This window comes from Nematostella vectensis, chromosome 15 (assembly GCF_932526225.1).
Source record: "Nematostella vectensis chromosome 15, jaNemVect1.1, whole genome shotgun sequence".
NCBI lineage: Eukaryota > Metazoa > Cnidaria > Anthozoa > Actiniaria > Edwardsiidae > Nematostella > Nematostella vectensis.
Genome location: NC_064048.1, coordinates 5418309 through 5435970, shown reverse-complemented (window position 1 = coordinate 5435970; position 17662 = coordinate 5418309). Strand labels below are relative to the sequence as shown.

The following is a 17662-nucleotide window of genomic DNA, read 5'->3' as shown; positions in this document are numbered from 1 at the left end:
TTACTTGAATCTCGTCCTTTGAATTTTCTCTCAATGTCCAAGTAAAAATGATTGCACGCTATGACTCAAAGGTTTTATCAACTTTTGAAGCCGTCCCGTAAATATATTTTGTTTGGATTTCTATTTTCTTGCATTCGGCATATTTTTTGTGTCAGCGTTCTTCCCAGCAATTACGATAAAAATAATACTTTATTGTTTTATACAAATTAAACGCAATTTCAAAATTTTTGTTATTAACTTATTTGGTCTACCTGTGTAAGCTCATAGGTCTACCCGCTGGAAAAGTTGAGCCTTCAGTCAATTCGAACAAGAAATCGCTGCTTGTAAATATGGCGAGCGCTGGTGATTTACCCCCGGAAGAAGGGGTCCAACAGGAGCCATCAGAGGACTCCGAAAAGACTGTTGTTAGTGAAACCGAAGGTGTTTTCCGTTATTTTATGTACCAGCGATTTCAAGATGAAGCCGAACGAGGTGATACTGAAGTTCAGTTTACAGAGGCGAGATCCGATGCTTTGGAAGAACTTCGCTCTTGTAACGATACATCAAGGCAACATATTGCGACCATTGGCCGACGTCTGGGGGAAGTTGGAGATGAAATCGATGCTAAATATAGAGACCAATTCCATGACATGATAGAAAGCTTGCATCTCACGCCGGGAACAGCCTACGATACATTTGCCGCGGTTGCCCGCCGACTATTTCGTTCTGGTATAAGTTGGGGAAGAATCATCGCTTTACTGTGCTTTGGATACGAGATTGCGATTACTGTTATACGAAGAGGATTCAGCGGGAGCTTCCTTAGAAGGATTATTCGCTTTGTTGTGGACTTTATATTTCGCGAGAGGATAGCAAGATGGATTGCAGAGCACGGTGGCTGGGTAAGTAACAGTAAAACGGTTTCGGTGACAACTGAGTGAAGAAGAAAGCCAGAAGCAATATTTTACTTTCAAAAGAAAATTTTTGCGTCCTAAGAACTGTCGAGCTGTTATTTTAATCCTATTGTCACGAGCATAGCTTGTAGTGTTTTATTTTACAAAAATGATTAAGTTAAAAACCATCAGGTCTCAATATCCCTAAACCTCAAACTCAAGTGTCCTTTCAGAGAAAGCGGTCGGCGCACACCGAATTTGTTCCCTATTTGAAAGCTCTGGTGTACCTGTGATGCTAAAATACCGTTAAAATGTCCTCGAAGTTTCATAACATGATACATTATTCAAGTTAGCACTTGGTGGTGTTATATCAGACAGTTATTGACAAGAAAACACATATTGGAAGCGTAATGCCAAGTCAGCAGAAGTTACTCGGAAACAAAAAGAGAAATTTACACTTTGACACATCAAACGCGATGCGTTATAGGAGCCTTTAACGGTTAATTTATCAAATATCTAAATCTTTGATAATTTAGAATCCATGAAAGAAATTCCTCAATTAATATGCCATGTTTGGATTATGATTAATTTGAATAACTGCATGTTATTTACAGGTTGCAGTGATGTCATGAGTTTGGAATGTTTTGGACATTACATAACATAATTCTTAGCAGGCTTCTCGTTTCACTGTTGTTCAGAAGCATCAATAATTTTTGAACAATTTTCAACTTCTTTACTTTTCCTAAAATTTTCTCAGATTGTTTTATGAAAGAGTCAAGTTATTTCTTTGACTCAAATTCTTATGTAGGTACTAAAATAAAGTCATTTACAGTATTCATGAGCTGAACTAGGGGGAAGTTTTAGGGGGTTTACCCCCCCCCCCTTCTTGGGATACCAAGGGAAAGTGTTATACAGTACAGTATGCCACTATCTATCCGTTTGCTGAATTTTTTTTTTAACAAAGTGCTCAGAGAATAGAGGGGTTTGAGGCCTTGAAATTGCATAAAACAACACAGTATTTATATTTATTTCTTCTTTGTGATGTATACTATTTAAATGATGCATATTTTATTGATGAAACCTACCTTTTTTCAAGGGGAATTTAGAGTAGTAAATTATATTAATTTCTATTTTTTAGTAACTTGAAAATGTTAATACTTTTGGACCACTCTGATTACAAGTTATCTTCAGGCCCTAAATCGCTGATGGCTCTTTTTCCCTGGTTCCACAGCCTCTAATGTCTCTCCATTTAGTGCCCAGCGAGCTTGCAACGCAAGGTTCTGGCCTCTTGAAGCGTTATTTTGATTTATGCTAGGTTCAGAATCTGAACTTGGTCCCTGATTGGCCAATTGACGCCTGGTCATTTGCAGTCCCAATTAGTTTCAAGATTTACCTGTATTGAAAATGTAAAGTCTGTTCAAGAGGATTCTGTTTCCAAGTTCATCAATAAGTGAGATGTGTTCTCTGTGCTGCCGGCTATGGGAATCACTGATTTTTCAGCTTACAGTATACTGGTCATTTCCTGATAATTTTTGAAAATATTTTGGAGGGGCACATGCCCCCAGTGCCCCACCCCCTACTACGGCCCTGGTCTTGGATTCCTTTACTTTTGGGCCAGCCCTGCCACCCCTGGAATTCATCCAATTTTCCATTGATTTGTGTATATAGGGCTTTTAATTGAGGTAAAATGATCACATCTTGACAAATTTTAAACATTTTCAGAGATCTGTCATGGACTTCAGACTGTCTGAGCCAAGCTGGTACACTGTCGGCACCGTTATCATCCTCGGCACTGTAGTTGCACTATGGGCTGCAAATCGTCTCAAGAAGTGATATGTAAATACTGTAGCATAAATGAATGTCAGTACTAGAGTAGTGTAATTAATATGGCAGGGGCCAATCAAGGCTTGAAATCTTGACAAATTGGACTGACTTAAAGTGACAATGTCACCAGTTTACCTGTCAATTATGTAACAATCTCTGATTATTTTTACTGGAAAACATAAAAAAAATTCAAAATTAAAATTTCTTTTGTGACTGATAATTTAGAGCCGATGGCCTGTTAGATAGCGTGGATTCTTAGATTCTTTTGTGTCTTGTTGGTAGAGTTTCCTGTCGGCCCTCCAGAAGAAAACTGGTGACAATGTCGCTTTAAATTTCTGCGAAAAATTCTTTATTCATTCAAGGCACTAGCTAAAGCTTTCTTGCTTTTGTCTGTGTTTGATTTTAGCAGTAGTATAGGTATATTACTGGCATTGTAGCCCGGATACGCTGAGCTTAGCTGGTGGGTGGGCAGGTGTAGATATCATACAAAAAAAAAACAATGCCTCTTTCGCAGCTATGAGTCAGCCCAGGGGTTTTGAAACAACCACCACTTTCATCAGTAGCACTACAAACTGGGACAAGAAAATGGTCCACTTAGTGGGTAAACTTCCTCCCCACTCAAAATACTTTCTACTGAGTACAGTAGGCTTGGTACTCCCACCTCACTGTACCCACCTTTATTTACATGTGCCTGCAGAAGGGGTTACCAGATAAGCATGTGAGATTGTTCTTTTACAGCTCCTTGTGTGGTCTTAAAAGTCAACTAACCTTCATTCCAATGCTTTTTAACAAATATGCTTAGCTGAGTTTTAAAATACTTCCAAACAAGGGATTTGCTACTGTACCTTCAGAGATTGCACATGGCACCATGAGAAGTAGTGATTCTTGATTCTTCTGACTCCCTAAGTGCTCATGCTGTATGTGTCTCCTTGAATGATTGTGATGCCATTTGGCCTTGGATTGTTGCATTTAAATTGGGCTAGGTATTGTTAGCTCAAAATTTAAGTACTGTGAATTTAATTCTTTAGATGTACTAATTGAATGCATTTGAAAGCAGTAGAGGCCATAAGTACAATTGAATTATCTTAACTTGGATATTGTACTGATTTGTATAATACTCAGCATGATGTCTGTTGCTTTAGGAAATACAAGGAATAAATAAGACTGCTCATCTCCAGTTGACATTTTTTTTGTGGCCATGATGCTGATTTAATCACCAATTCAGACCGGTGTTTTTCTGACTTTCATAGGAAAAGAACTGTCCTTAATAAAGAGTTGTTCTAGTTAAAGACGCATTGTCACCAGTTTACTTCCGGTCGATTACGTAAGAATTGACGATAATTTTTAATGGAAAACACGAAAAATATTTCAAAATATAGAAAGCAGTGTGTCTATTGGAAGTTTCTTTGAGGATGTGACCACTAATTTAGAGCGGATGGCCTGTTAAATATTTCGGATTCAAATAGATTCTTTTTTCTTTTAACGTTTGAGGTTTCCATCTGACATCCGGAAGTAAACTGGTGACAATGCGGCTTTAAATAGGTTCGCCTAGTGAAGGACTCAACTAAATCAGAGTTTGAGTCCTTTGTTTAAACTTCCATTTTGCTAACTAAGGCTTCCTTTTTACACCTATAAGCCACTGTTATAGAAGAGAAATGCAGTAAACTGGATTCCTTAGATTTACTGGTTTCAACTTGTATTCAAGTGTAGAACTTCTGTTCATATGTACACTACAAAGTGTAGCACCCTATTTTTTGTCATGAGGTAATACTTCCTTTTTTGTAAATTTTCAATGTTCTGTACTCCACAATAATGCTTAAAAAAACTAAATGTAGAGAAATTTAGAATTATGTGGTAATTACACTGTAGACACCTGAATAATTCCAATGCATGTTCTATTTCTTAGTTACAGAGGGACTGGTTTTAAAAAAACTACGAAAAGTGAGAATATGTGTTGAATGTTTTTATCACATGCAAAGATTCTGGCACTGATAGTTGTTGAGACTTGTTTGCATTGAACGGTTTTAATATCTTGTGCTATTGGTTGAGCTACAATTTCATGCATATTTTTACTGTTCACATTTATAACTCGCGCTGTAAAATAAAATAATTAGGTTAGCTAATGTATTTAGGCACAACAATACCACTTTGAGATGGATAATTTTGTTGCTTAACAGGCATTTTGTCTAATGCAAACTTGAATTGTATATATTGTGTGTTATTTAAGTTTTTTCTTAAAAATGTAATTTCAGGTGCCTTTCTTAAAATTATGAAATTGTGACAGGGTACCATAAATATTGGAATAAAATGTTTGCCTATCATCTATGATGTAAATCATTTTCATCCAATATGTTATTTTCAGAATAGTATGGAAGGACATTGAAGAATTGGGAGGGGATGGGGGGCAACCAGGCATTTGGTGTTTTTATAGCCACCATTTTTTGTTCAAAGATGGTTGCTATGAATCACTCGAGGCCATTTTTTCGCTATTAAAAACACCAGGTAAATGTCTGCATTACAGTCTACCCGCTGCTGCTCCCGTTTAAAAGGATTTTGCTAAAGAATTTAAAGAAATATAAGTTGATCAACAAAATAAGAATGAATCCCCCTGCTTTTTTAATACCTTGCTTCAGGCCGTTAAATTGGTTTAAAATAAGGCCTGGCAACAGGCCTTAAAAAATATTTTCCATTACTCCAGCTATTAAGAAAAAAAAAACATGTTGAACAGAACTTATCCCACAAATGAGACAGCAATCAAAACTCAAAAATTCTTTATTTTATGTTGCATTGATGCATCAAACAACAGTGCCAGATTACAGATCTAAAATACAGAAAACTACTATACAGCATTTGATATTTTTTAACTAAATTATATCTTGCACTCAATACTAAAATATTCTTAATTGAAAAACTGGCACAACTTCCTTTCTTTTAAATAGTTTATAATTTATGTAATAAATTAAAACAAAAACATATATGTTTCTGGTGATTTGTCTAAAAATGTGCCTCTTTAATGGCTCTAAAACCTGTATCACTAAATATGCGGTGTACCTTGGCTTTTATATCAGAGCCCAGTTTTAAATATTTTGTTATCCTAACTGAAAAGAGTTCCAGACTGCGTTTGTCATTGCGATAAACAGAGAAAATTACAGATCGTAGCTGTATAAATATTGTCTCCAAATTGCTCCCTGTTTCCCTCTAAATCTACAAGGTTTTAAACCTCAATTCGAAAAAAGAAATTGGAGAATTTAAATATAAACAGGGCTACTCAGACCTACAAGTATTATGCCTGCTGTTATGTGCCTGTTGTGACAACAAAAGTAATATAATCCATGACTTAAATCTATGAATTTCTAGCTTTATTTTTCTTGTTAACCCTTTTCTCTTATATCACCAACTAAAATGAGGAGTTATTCAGGTTGCTAAATAAAATGATGGGAAGTGGTAAAATTTGCAAAGCAATAGAATGCCTGCCAGCCTTTTAAACCATAAATTTATATCCAAGTACTTTTCCATGTACTATTTAAGAACTCAATGATGATTTAACTAAGGGTCAGCTATCCATGACTACCAAGTGGTTGCTGTCATTAACATACTTCCACACATAGTACCCAAATATGGGCATTGCAAAGCCAGTAACTGCTGAGGACACAAGGTTAACTGCATGGTTGTCTAGCAAGAGGATTCCAGAGATATGCTTGGCGGTTGCAGTAGGTCTGTTCACAACATGCTTTTTGACAGAACAGAAGCCAGAATATTGCACTGTTGCACCAAGAAATGAGTCTATTATTGATCCAAAGAAGCCAGCAACAAGTCCAATAAATATGATTGGCCACTGCGGAGGTACTTCAACCTTGACACGCATTAGCACTGTAAGATACAGGGTCCCATAATAGGCTAATCCGACAAATAAACCTCCAGTCATGCTAGCAACAGTTCCTGGTATGGTGACACCACCATTTGTTCCCACAGGAACCTTGCGCAGGGTTGTTATCAGACGAGGGGTGTGACTTTTTATGGCGGTGCCAATTTCTGATGACCATGTGTCTCCACAGCTACAAGCCAAGGCACCTAATACAGCCATAGCCATCAATGAGGCATCAAAGTCATGGGCATAGTCTATGTAGCGTTCTCCACATCCTTTGTCTACCACATATATGAGCGACACCAAGGTGGCGATGCCTCCATTGCACATTACTTGAACCCAGTTACGTTGGCCTCCTGGAACAATGATTGCAACAACACTTTAATCATAGTGTAGGTATTTAAGTGGTTTTCTCTAGGTGGTCAAATATTTCAGCTTCCCCCAGGGTCTAATTCGACCTTCAGCCTTCAGTAAATACTAGATTAACGACCATTGAAACCAAGTTTAGGGTTTAGGTTAGGGTGGCTGGTATTATTTGCCTTACATGAACGTCATGAAATTGCATATATCTTTTTTTTATCAAGAAGACCCTGGGAGCAAGGTTGGGAATTTTTGGGCCATATAATAAAATGGATTCATAAAATACAATAAATTACGATCTGAAATAAAGACACTGCAAACTTATTTATCAATTGGAAAGGGCCTTAAAGTTTTTGGTAATCAGCCAGTTGATGAATTAAAAATTCATTGCCACCAATTTGCACCCTATTCATTCTTCATCACAAACAATAGGGTACTTTAGTTTTACGAGGTGCTAACATAGCTTTTGTAAAATAAAACTTTATGCAAATTCTTTTTCGTTTGAAATGTAAAATAGGTGACATAAAAGCTCTGTTTACTGATATTAAGGAAGCATTTGGAATAAACCAGGGTATTTTAAGTAAGTGTGTTGTGTTCACATCCAATTCCTGTGAAAAAAAGAGAAACAGAGCAAGATTTTATGAACTCTAGCTTCGGTAGCGTGCGTCGTCGCTTTGTTGGTCCTTGTGTTGACAAGTTTTCGTTGTAAAATGACCTTTGAACGCCCCAAGCTGAGCCATCGACGCCCGCGAACATTCATTATTTGATATGTTTTGAGTTAAAGACACATAAGGCGATCTCCATTAAACTCTATGACCCGAATTTCCTCATCTTTTAGCGCCATAAACACAGCAATCACAAACAACAAACGTCCTTTTCAAAGTCTATAGGATAACTTTTAAGTACACAGAGATCGAATTGGATTCTTTCCTACCTTCTTTAAAATCATCTTCTAGTTCTCTTTTAACTTCGGCTCTAAAATTTGTGAGTCTTGAAGAACTAAGGAAGAAGGCGAGAAGCGACGAAAAGAAGCAGAGACTACTCAGAGCACAGGCAAACCCAACCAAGACGGCCGCCAAAGCACCTGAGAGATCGAGAGATTTACTCCGAAATCCTCTTCTTGAAATAAAAATACTGACCACAAAGGCGAAACCCGCTCGAAGGATAAACTCAGCATTCATTTTAAGAGTTTCTAGTGTGATCGTGAGAATGTAATCGTGCAAAACTCTAATCGTTTTAGCCTTGTAAAGTCTCTACGTCTTAGCCTTGTAAAGTCTCTACCGTACATCGTGATGAAAACACACAGACTACTCGAGTCACGAAGGTAAAGACAAGGGAATCAATTTTCCACCGGCGTGGAAGAAGGGTGAGTCTGCGGGAAGTCAGCGGTCGTACGGAACCACCGGTACGTAGTCGGAAATCCCGACTGACTTCCCGGCTTTCAGCGGTATGATACATTGACTTCCGGTCTATTAGGCATTACAAAACGTCCGGTATAAAAATAGAATGCAACAGGGCTGAATCTGGCGGCAACTATAAAGTCCAAAAATTCCCGCATTTAAAACAATGTCACAAACACTTTCGGAAATAGAAGGAACATTTCACACAAGCTAGAACAGATTATAATTACTATATGTCATTTTTTATGAAGCTGACAAGTCTTTGAATTCTGTTTTAGAGGAATTTCTTTGCCTTTCATGTAGTTCGTTAACTTTCACACAAAAGGAGACAAACGATACTCTGAATCAGGTAAGTGCTGTGTAGATCAGTGGGACGCAAAAATGCGCAGTCTTCATTTAAAATTTGAACATGTTTCTGTCGAGGTTTACGGTATGTTGGTATGAGTTTTTGAAACGTTTATGATCTACTAGGCGTCTTCTTTACATTTACTGGTGCGACCAGAAAAGGTATATTTATAATGTGGGTATTGTCATCGATATTTATTATGTAAACGATTTTTTTAAAAATCTTAAAAGCTTAAAAGCCGCATTCACCAGTTTACTTCCGGAGGTCCGACGGAAACCTCAACCGTTTAAAGACAAAAGAATCTATTAGAATCCGAGATATTTAACAGGCCATCCGCTCTAAATTATCGATCACATCCTCGAAGAAACTTCCAATAGAAACACTGCTTTCAATATTTTGAAATATTTTTCGCGTTTTCCGTTAAAAATCATCGGAGATTGTTACGTATTAGACCGGAAGTAAACTGGTGACAATACGGCTTTAAGAACCCGTTTATATTGGGAGGAGCACGGGTTACCACTTCCTTGGGAAATTTAGAAGGGCTTTTACTTTTAGCTGTAATTTCCAGTGTTAACTCTTCTTACAATAATAGTTGGGTCATATAACCATTGCTAAAGATTCCAGAACTACCACGCAGCACAAAAATCGGCATTTCTATGATTTTAGAAGTTCCTTTTATTTTTTATTCTATCTTGGAAGCAGTATTCCATTTATAGTGTTAGTGTATATTCATTATTGAATTTTATCTAAGCAGCTAATCCTTGCGAGTATTTCTTTGTTACAACCTGTAACAGGATGCCGTGAAGTGCGCACGGCTGGACAGAACATGCCTGTCCCGTAGTGGGTGGGGAGAGGGGGGTACTCCGATATTAAACGTATAAAGGCGTGGTAAGACATGAATTTACCCCCTAAAAGATACCTCAGACAAAACAAGATCATTGTTAAGCCCGCTATCAATTATCGTCCCGTGGGTTGTGTGATGTTTTCGCTGGTTAGTGATCTAAAAACACCGATTGACACGTGTTAACGCTCTTTCATGAGCTACAAGTTAGATGACGATGCTATAATAGCACCCTAAAAGATACCGAGGTAAAAAAAATCTGGGCATTCTCATTTTCACCCCTCTAAAAGATCCCCAAGGCTCCAAATTTACACTCTAAAAGATACGACGATGATCCCCGTCTGATGGATATAGGGAGTACCCCCCCCCCCCCCCCCCCAATCCCCGTTGGAAATGAGTGTTGTCATGGATTTTACCACTAAAATGCAGAGAAAAAGAGGAGCGTAATTTTGTTGTAAATCTAGTCTTGTGGATTCCTCGCGATTTTCAGGCCTCTCAGCCGCCATCTTGAATTACCTCTGTCAGTCGGGATTTCCGACGACGTGTCGACCGATCGGTTCCGACCGAAAGTATACATTAACCGCTGACTTCCTGCAGACTCACCCTTCCTCTACGCCGGTGGAAAATATTTTCTGGTGGAAAAACACCAGAAAAAAAAAAAAAAAAAAAAATATATATATATATATATATATATATATATATATATATATATATATATATATATACATATTATCCATATATTGACAAGAAAAACAACCGTCAGAGGAATTTAGGATGAAATAGAAATTGTGGAAAATGATTTTAACGTTTATTTATTTAGTCTTATTAGTCTTATTTTTTTCACCTTTAGAGTGTATGGGCTTCCTGTGTTCTGGTCAGCGGCTACTGCCATGGTTTGATTTGTAACTGCTTTCAAGGACGGTTGAACTCGAATGTTATTTATAACAATTTGGATAAAGTTTAGTACAAATTCAAGTTTATTAACCTCAGTGATTCGATCTTGTGTTACGTGTAAGCTGAAAGGCTTCAGAGAAGTCGCAAAAGGGTAGACATGGCATTGTTTTTAGAAGATTCTATTGGAGATTCGACGAGATCACTTCTTTCTCCCCTTGGAGGTGAACTTATCCGACAAGATTCCAGAGAACAAGAAACTTGCTCGGAAAATTCCATTAATAGTGCCTTGGACGAATCTGTTGGCTCGAAAGCAAGCGTAAGAAGTAGTGAGCTAGAAAGCTATTTAAAAAAGAATACCCCGAACTCAGAATCGACCCCGAAAGCCCAGAGCAGTAAAAGTAGGCGTACTTCAAGTAGAATTTCGACAAGTTGCTCTACCAGGAGTAATAGTTACTATTCTGACTTCAGCAGCGAAAGTAAAAGCTCTAAAAAAGAAGTGTATGAAAAGGCGCTTAGTCCTTGGGAGGAATGGTTAGTTAGGAAAACGGCCGAACAACGCGAAAAACAGATGCGTATAAGAGAGAAAAGAAGGAAAGAAAAGGAAGAATTTGAAAAACAAAGAAAGTTGAAGGAGGATAAACAGAAAGAAATAGAGGAGAAGATAAATGAATGGATTGACAAGAAGAATAAGGAAATTCTTAAAAGTAAGACTAGTTCCCAGAAACTTCAAGAACAGAAACAGGCTGAAAAAGAGGAGCAAAATCGAACTATTGAGGAGAAATCAAAAATTGCTTTTGACAAGTGGATGTCAGAGAAGCTTAAGCGAGATAGCAAGAAGAAAGAGGAGGAGGAAAGAAAGGCCAGAGAGGAAAAGGATAAACTGATTGAAAAGAAAATGAAAAGTGAACAGGCATATGAAGAATGGCTAAAGAAGGCCAAATCTCGCCCTAAAAGTATTCCTGATAATTATTGCTACGCTGGAGGTGTTCTTACGGCTTATTATAACTGGGGGTCATACCCCACACCTAATTACTGTAATCCCATGCCATGGGTCCAATCGGCACCTAAAAGAAATAGGGCACATAGACACGCTAAAAGAGAACTACAACCACCTTCACCACCCCTTCTTTTCAAAGAGCAAGAACAAAGAAGTAGAGAAAGTATTGGTAAAGGGAGAAGTTGATAGTAACTTGTGACTTCAAGGCCAAGCTTTTTTATTCAATGTCTGCCTTGAATTGTGACCAAGAAGGACAAATCACATTGACAACTTTGAGTCCAAGCCATAGCCATATCATTTTCTTTTTTGAAGAACAGAGAATCTGACAGTGAGTTTATGAAGAACATAAAATTGGCTTCAAACTCCCGTAACCTTGATCGGATGAATGCCTTGCACTCAATCTGAACCCAAGCAAAGTATTTCCCACTGAAGGCCAAATGTGACCCTAAACCTTTTAAGGAACAATAGAGACAGGGAGAATTATAGACTGCAAAGCAAGCACAAAAGGTAATGGAGATTGACCATTTTGCCAGACTCAATATTGTAAGGATAACATGTAGAAGGAGCCCTTGCAGCGAACCCCATTTTTTTTTACCATATGCTCTTAGAACACACAAGGTAGTTGTGCAAAATCTATTCATTTTAGCTCTGCGTCTCAAATAAGAGCACATGTATTACTGACTCAAAGTCTGCCTTGCTTATAAGAAAGATCATGTTAGATAACAATACCACTGCCCCTGGTGAACTCTAGAATAAATAAAACACTAAGAACACAAAAAGAAAAAACCGAAGAGTCAGCTCCAAGTATTTTTTTAATTTCCCCATCCCTGGTGCTAGTCTCCTTGCAGCCCCTTTAGTTTTGCTCATGCAACATTTCAAAAAAAGCAGCTGCAAGGAGACTACCTAGATACATGCAGCCAGTTATTCCAGCCCCTTGAAATTGCTTTGCAGACTAAGAGAATAAATATATAAGGAGGAATTAACAGACTCATGATTGAAAGGCCAAAGACCCTTTTACAGCAAAGTGTATGCCTTGCACTCAATTAGCACCCAAGGGAAATATATTATGCTAAGGGTTAAGTGATGACTTTACCTTGTATTGAACAAGAATAGAGAGTAGGGGTTTCATTAGGCCTGGCGGAAGAGCCAGCTATTTTCCACCGAGCACCAGCTACATTTTTAAAAAAGGCGACTTAAGTTTTATTTAAGCTAAAAAGATGAAAAAACTTCCACCCCCTACTTATCAATCTCCAGTGCCTACTCTGAAAGTTAATGAGAGCACTGGAGAGTACAGAAGAGAATTAGTAAACAGACTAATTGATAGATAAATGTGCCTTCAAGCTCTAGCTCATATAAGTATATGCCTTTTCCCATGACATAAATGCAACTCTAAAGGCCAATTGGAAACCACTATAATTTTCCTCTTGCCTTGGGAGTGAAGCCTGTAGTCAACTAAGGTCATCAATACACCTTTTAAGAGAACTACAATATCAAGATACAATAATAAAAGCAAAAATTTTATATTGCCGTCCCTGTCAACTGATACTAAAATCCAAAACTGCTGTTTCTTAAAAAAAAGGAGACTGATGTGTTCGACTCTTCCCATGATGCATGTTTTAGTAGCCATTTTCATCAGTGAAGATAAAAACTTTTGTAAAAGTTCGTGTAAATATCTAAAAGGGGGACTCGTAAATACAAAAAGCCCAAATAGTTGTGTTTGTGAACCAGAAGAATAAATAAAATACACCAAAATCTGGAATTCTACTCTGCCAAATTTTCGTCTCCAATAAGATTTCTTCAGGGCAGACTGCCATGAAGACTGAAGAAGGCTGCCCTGAAGAAGTCTTATTAAAGACAAAAATTTGGCAGAGTCGAATTCCAGTTTTTGGTGTATTATATGGGGGGACTCAGATTCAAATTCTGTTTCCAATTTTGCCTCATCTATTATATTTAATAAAAACTAGTCTGTCTGCAATTGGTCTCATTATTTTTTAAACCACATGCATGCAGGTTAAATAACTATTAATAAAGGTGAGTTTTTGTTTTGTTTTTTGGTGGTATAAAGTTTGGGGTATCAGTTTTATTTATTTTTTTTCGGGGGGGGGGGGTGAAAAACGCGTGTAAAACATGTTTTTTAAAAGTATTTTATTTTCTATTAATATCATTGGGCATTTTATCAATAATCCATAAAGTCTTGATTTAAAAGTTCCTCTTCATTGGTCTGAACTGCAGCATCAACCTTCTGGACTTTTGTAGGCTTTTTTTGTTTCTTTGGTATCTTATTTCTGTGTTTTTTAATTCGTTTAGCATGTTTTCTCTTTTTGTAAGCATCCATCTGAAAAAGAAAATGTCATTCGTGAATATATCCTTCACTACACTCTTTTTTATAAGAACCTTTTTATAAGAACGTCCAGCCTGAGATTTTCACAAAATGTCAAGAACATGCCGTGGCGCAGATAGCTTTTTTAGTCCTGATGTGTTCAAAAAAGCAGAATTAAGTTCTGCTCAAAGTTACAACCATTATTGTTATTGATATTAGTAGCGTAATTCTCTTCCTAATAATTCATTGGGTATTGTATTCTTATATACAAGGGGTGGGCACGTGCCCCCGCAATATTTTCAAAAATTACAAGGAAATGACCAGTAAGGGCGTGGCTTTGCCCCCCAATATTTCTAAACGTTTCTGTATTCTGCCCTCCCCCCTCCCCTCAATATTTCGATCAATATTTCGAGGCCAGCTAAGTCCCTGTATTTACTTAACGGCCCCAGCCTCGACTGAAAATTAGACATTCTTATGAAAAAGAAAGTGTATAACAAAAGAACACAGGGAAAAAATAATTCAAAACTCTTATCATGAAACACTCCCTGCATTTTTTTCACACTTTAGAAATATAATTGAGCTGATGCTTATGAAGGACGATTTGAAATTTAATTCGCTACTCATTTATATAAGATTTACTGTTAGTTAGACTCAGGTATTCGTAACATGGTGCCCGTGATAGGTGAGGTAGATGTGGGGAAGATAGGTGTAAAAACCCGAACGTACCTCAAGTTAAAAAAAGAAGTCACTACTACTACTACTACTTATTGAGTTCTAGAATGGGAACGGGGAGTTCACCGCATCCCCCCCCCCCCTCCCCTCCTCCCCCTCCCCGCCTCCTCCTCATTTTAAATACTCTGCCTTACCTGCGTATGTGTTCTTTCATATTCTGCAAGATAGGCAGTTAATTGTGGCCTTTTGTCGGGCATAGTGGCTATGTTGTGTGATACGTCCTAGATATAACATGTGTTAATTGTATGAACCCAGAACATTTGAAACCACGACTGACGAGACGCCGTAAACAATTTATCTTCTCTTGTTTTTTTGCCGTTAGCAATGTTTTTGCTGTGATACTTGTGTACGAAAAATAACGTCAATGGACGGAAAGTGCACAAGCCTTTCTAAATCAGCGCGTAGCCTCTGCTGGTTTCAGAGGGGCTAGGAAAAGAGCCAACGTGATAATAATTTTAACCTGAAGAAGGAAGCATTGACAATGCCGAAATGTATCTTCAATATTTAAAAAGCAAATTTTCGTTGTCAACCTTTTCTTCTTCACTATTACAAACAAATTTGAAAATACAGAATTGGTGGGTGGATGATACAACAATAGCCAGAAATTCATCAAAGAGGGTTAAGTTTCCCTTTGTTACCAGAAGCTCCAAGCTTCGCGGCGAAAACGTTTTGAGCAAATCGTTGTCGCCGCGAAGCTCGGAGCCTCTGGTACCCAGGGTAGGTTTGGTTAGGAGACACCAAATCCCCCCCCTCCCCCTCCGAATTCGTGCTGGTCGGAGCTTGCCCTTGGCCTTACCTTCCATTTTGTAGCGCCCTCCGCCAATCGCCAGACGCCATGCAAATGAGGCCTCGGCGGACATTCGGGAAGAATGCCGTCCCAGCCTGGTACCCACCGAACCTCGCTGGCATGTAAAGGGAAAATACTGCATTTACTTGTTTAGATGCCGAGGTGGCGTTTGTTTCTGGAGTATGCTTAAGGCCTGGCTTAACTATGCGACACCCAAAAAGACATTGTAACGCGCGCCAAATCTTGTAGAAGCGACAAAGAAATGTTTCTCGATTGCTGAGAAACATGTTCGTGTCGCGCTCTACAAAATTTGTCGCGCACTGTATGTTTTGGGGGTGGCTAGGGCCAGATACATTATGCTCGAAAAAAATTTGGGCATGCTTTTGAGCAATGCTCATAAAAACATGATATTATGCTTAAAATTAGGCTCGAAAAGGTGTATTATGCTCGACATAAATTGTTGTTCTTTCAAATTTTTTAACCAATATTCCATGCCCTATTGAAGAAATGTCGAGTTCTGGCAAGGTCGGAAGGTCTTGGACTTCTTAATTGCGATAAAGCATTCTTTGCAGCTTCTTATGTTCCAGGGGGGGATGAGTCAAATCAACAACAGTCCCAGCAGGGTCAACAGTTGTTGAACTGTCAGCCTGAGTTGTTGAACTCTCAGCCATGACTCACAATGAGTGATCAAAGGAGATGACAACTGTAAGGGCTTAGCAGCCTGGCATAAATTTAAAACCTGAGTACCAAGCCCCCAAATCAAAACACCCACACACTTCAGTTATTTTTTCGTTATGTTGGTTTGATTGGAAAGTAAAGAGCAATAACACAACAAAATCAAGCAGCCACTTGATGTCCTAAGTGATTTTGTACTATTATGCCTGAAAAAATGGGTATTAGCCGGCATTATGCTCGATGCTCCGACTATAGTATTATGCTCAAAATTATGCCGGCATAATGTATCTGAGCCTAGTGGTGGCTAAACTAGGAAACATTTAGGAGAGATGTCGCACGCGACATATCGCCCAGTTTAGCAAGGCCTTTAGATTAGAGCGGTGTTCACTCATAAAAAAAATGTATGAGACGTAATTTGAAATTTAAGGGTGGTCCAGATACTTAAAATTTGCAGAGTCTATTTATGAAAGTAAAAACGGTTGAAAAATAAAAGAACTTTACAATTGCAGCCTCTTTAGAGAACCAAAATGAATGAATAATGAGTCAGCCCTTTGTAAAGACCTATATTTGTTTATCTGTGGCCTCTATCTTTTCCTTGCTCTTTATGCAAAACAATCATGAATAACTGTATGCAAGCGCTAACTGTTTTGGCTTTTAGCATGTGTTTGAGGCTTGGTCAATAACATTGGCATACTCACTCTATCTCTTCCCCTCTAGGCATGGTTAGCGACGTCCCAGAGTTTTTTGACTGGACTCTTTGGCTTCAAATTTAATAAGATGCTTCTTTTTGCGCGCGCTGTAACGGTACAAGGCGCGCGCCAATCCTCATAAAACGCACGCGCGATGTGAAGGACACAGAGAGCCCAAACTACCGTTCTTTTTCTTGTTCTTGTCTTTTTTTAGAAATTATGATAAAAAATGCAAGGGACTCATTTAGCTTTTAGAGATAATCATTTTTGTCCGCCAATCCTAATAAAACGCACGCGCGATGTGAAGGACATAGAGAGCCCAAACTACCGTTCTTTTTCTTGTTCTTGTCTTTTTTTAGAAATTATGATAAAAAATGCAAGGGACTCATTTAGCTTTTAGAGATAATCATTTTTGTCCGCCAATCCTCATAAAACGCACGCGCGATGCGAAGGACATGGAGAGCCCAAACTACCGTTCTTTTTCTTGTTCTTGTCTTTTTTTAAAAATTATGATAAAAAATGCAAGGGACTCATTTAGCTTTTAGAGATAATCATTTTTGTCCGCCAATCCTAATAAAACGCACGCGCGATGTGAAGGACATAGAGAGCCCAAACTACCGTTCTTTTTCTTGTTCTTGTCTTTTTTTAGAAATTATGATAAAAAATGCAAGGGACTCATTTAGCTTTTAGAGATAATCATTTTTGTCCGCCAATCCTAATAAAACGCACGCGCGATGTGAAGGACATAGAGAGCCCAAACTACCGTTCTTTTTCTTGTTCTTGTCTTTTTTAAGAAATTATGATAAGGGACTCATTTAGCTTTTAGAGATAATCATTTTTTTGATCACTCAGAGGAAATAATAGAACAACTAAGCCTTATCATATACTTTCAATCAAAGTGTTATGCATAATAATGAAGTCCCTTTTGTATCACCAGTTTACTTCAGGTCGATTACGTAACAATATCCGATGATTTTTAGTAGAAACATATCAATCAATGGTGCCATTCGTTTTTTTCTAAGTGGTTCATGGAGGGGGAGGGGTTAGTTGTAATTTTGGTTTC

General features: G+C 38.0%; 4 protein-coding genes across 7 annotated transcripts; 2 read left to right on the top strand and 2 right to left on the bottom strand.

Annotated features, from left to right (window-relative positions):
* The first annotated feature begins 288 nt into the window (after positions 1 to 288).
* On the top strand, positions 289 to 5014 carry LOC5522335 (bcl-2 homologous antagonist/killer). The gene is made up of 2 exons (XM_032367432.2): positions 289 to 878; positions 2592 to 5014. Exons 1-2 carry the CDS (start codon positions 330 to 332, stop codon positions 2700 to 2702), a joined length of 660 nt encoding a protein of 219 aa, XP_032223323.1. The 5' UTR covers positions 289 to 329; the 3' UTR covers positions 2703 to 5014.
* A 433-nt stretch (positions 5015 to 5447) lies between these two features.
* On the bottom strand, positions 5448 to 8287 carry LOC5522212 (transmembrane protein 19). Its single transcript, XM_032367431.2, has 2 exons — positions 7853 to 8287; positions 5448 to 6914 (listed from the first exon to the last, which is right to left on the bottom strand). Exons 1-2 carry the CDS (start codon positions 8097 to 8099, stop codon positions 6247 to 6249), a joined length of 915 nt encoding a protein of 304 aa, XP_032223322.2. The 5' UTR covers positions 8100 to 8287; the 3' UTR covers positions 5448 to 6246.
* A 193-nt stretch (positions 8288 to 8480) lies between these two features.
* Positions 8481 to 12917, top strand: LOC5522336 (coiled-coil domain-containing protein 34). The gene is made up of 2 exons (XM_001641906.3): positions 8481 to 8667; positions 10356 to 12917. The coding sequence occupies exon 2, from the start codon at positions 10557 to 10559 to the stop codon at positions 11580 to 11582; it is 1026 nt and encodes a 341-aa protein (XP_001641956.1). The 5' UTR covers positions 8481 to 8667; positions 10356 to 10556; the 3' UTR covers positions 11583 to 12917.
* Positions 12918 to 13517: 600 nt separating this feature from the next.
* On the bottom strand, positions 13518 to 17564 carry LOC116604825. 4 transcript variants are annotated; one of them, XM_032367757.2, is made up of 4 exons: positions 16609 to 17564; positions 15245 to 15371; positions 14583 to 14669; positions 13518 to 13731 (listed from the first exon to the last, which is right to left on the bottom strand). In XM_032367757.2, the coding sequence occupies exons 1-4, from the start codon at positions 16629 to 16631 to the stop codon at positions 13573 to 13575; spliced, it is 396 nt and encodes a 131-aa protein (XP_032223648.1). In that variant the 5' UTR covers positions 16632 to 17564; the 3' UTR covers positions 13518 to 13572. The 4 variants fall into 4 exon arrangements, with proteins under 4 accessions (XP_032223648.1, XP_048578740.1, XP_032223650.1 ...); XM_048722783.1 differs by having other exon boundaries at positions 14583 to 14605; XM_032367759.2 differs by having other exon boundaries at positions 14583 to 14605; positions 15245 to 15350.
* Positions 17565 to 17662: the final 98 nt, after the last annotated feature.

Bases quoted from the DNA above. Each gene is read 5' to 3' on its own strand.
- LOC5522335 (XM_032367432.2), top strand. From the start codon at position 330: ATGGCGAGCGCTGGTGATTTACCCCCGGAAGAAGGGGTCCAACAGGAG. The intron at 879-2,591 runs GTAAGTAACAGT...AAACATTTTCAG, and splicing joins TTGCAGAGCACGGTGGCTGG to AGATCTGTCATGGACTTCAG.
- LOC5522212 (XM_032367431.2), bottom strand. From the start codon at position 8,099: ATGAATGCTGAGTTTATCCTTCGAGCGGGTTTCGCCTTTGTGGTCAGT. The intron at 6,915-7,852 runs GTAGGAAAGAAT...TCATTGTTCCAG, and splicing joins AGAAGATGATTTTAAAGAAG to GAGGCCAACGTAACTGGGTT.
- LOC5522336 (XM_001641906.3), top strand. From the start codon at position 10,557: ATGGCATTGTTTTTAGAAGATTCTATTGGAGATTCGACGAGATCACTT.
- LOC116604825 (XM_032367757.2), bottom strand. From the start codon at position 16,631: ATGCCTAGAGGGGAAGAGATAGA. The intron at 14,670-15,244 runs GTAAGGCCAAGG...TGTTATATCTAG, and splicing joins AGGGCGCTACAAAATGGAAG to GACGTATCACACAACATAGC. The intron at 13,732-14,582 runs GTAAGGCAGAGT...TTTCTTTTTCAG, and splicing joins ATGAAAGAACACATACGCAG to ATGGATGCTTACAAAAAGAG.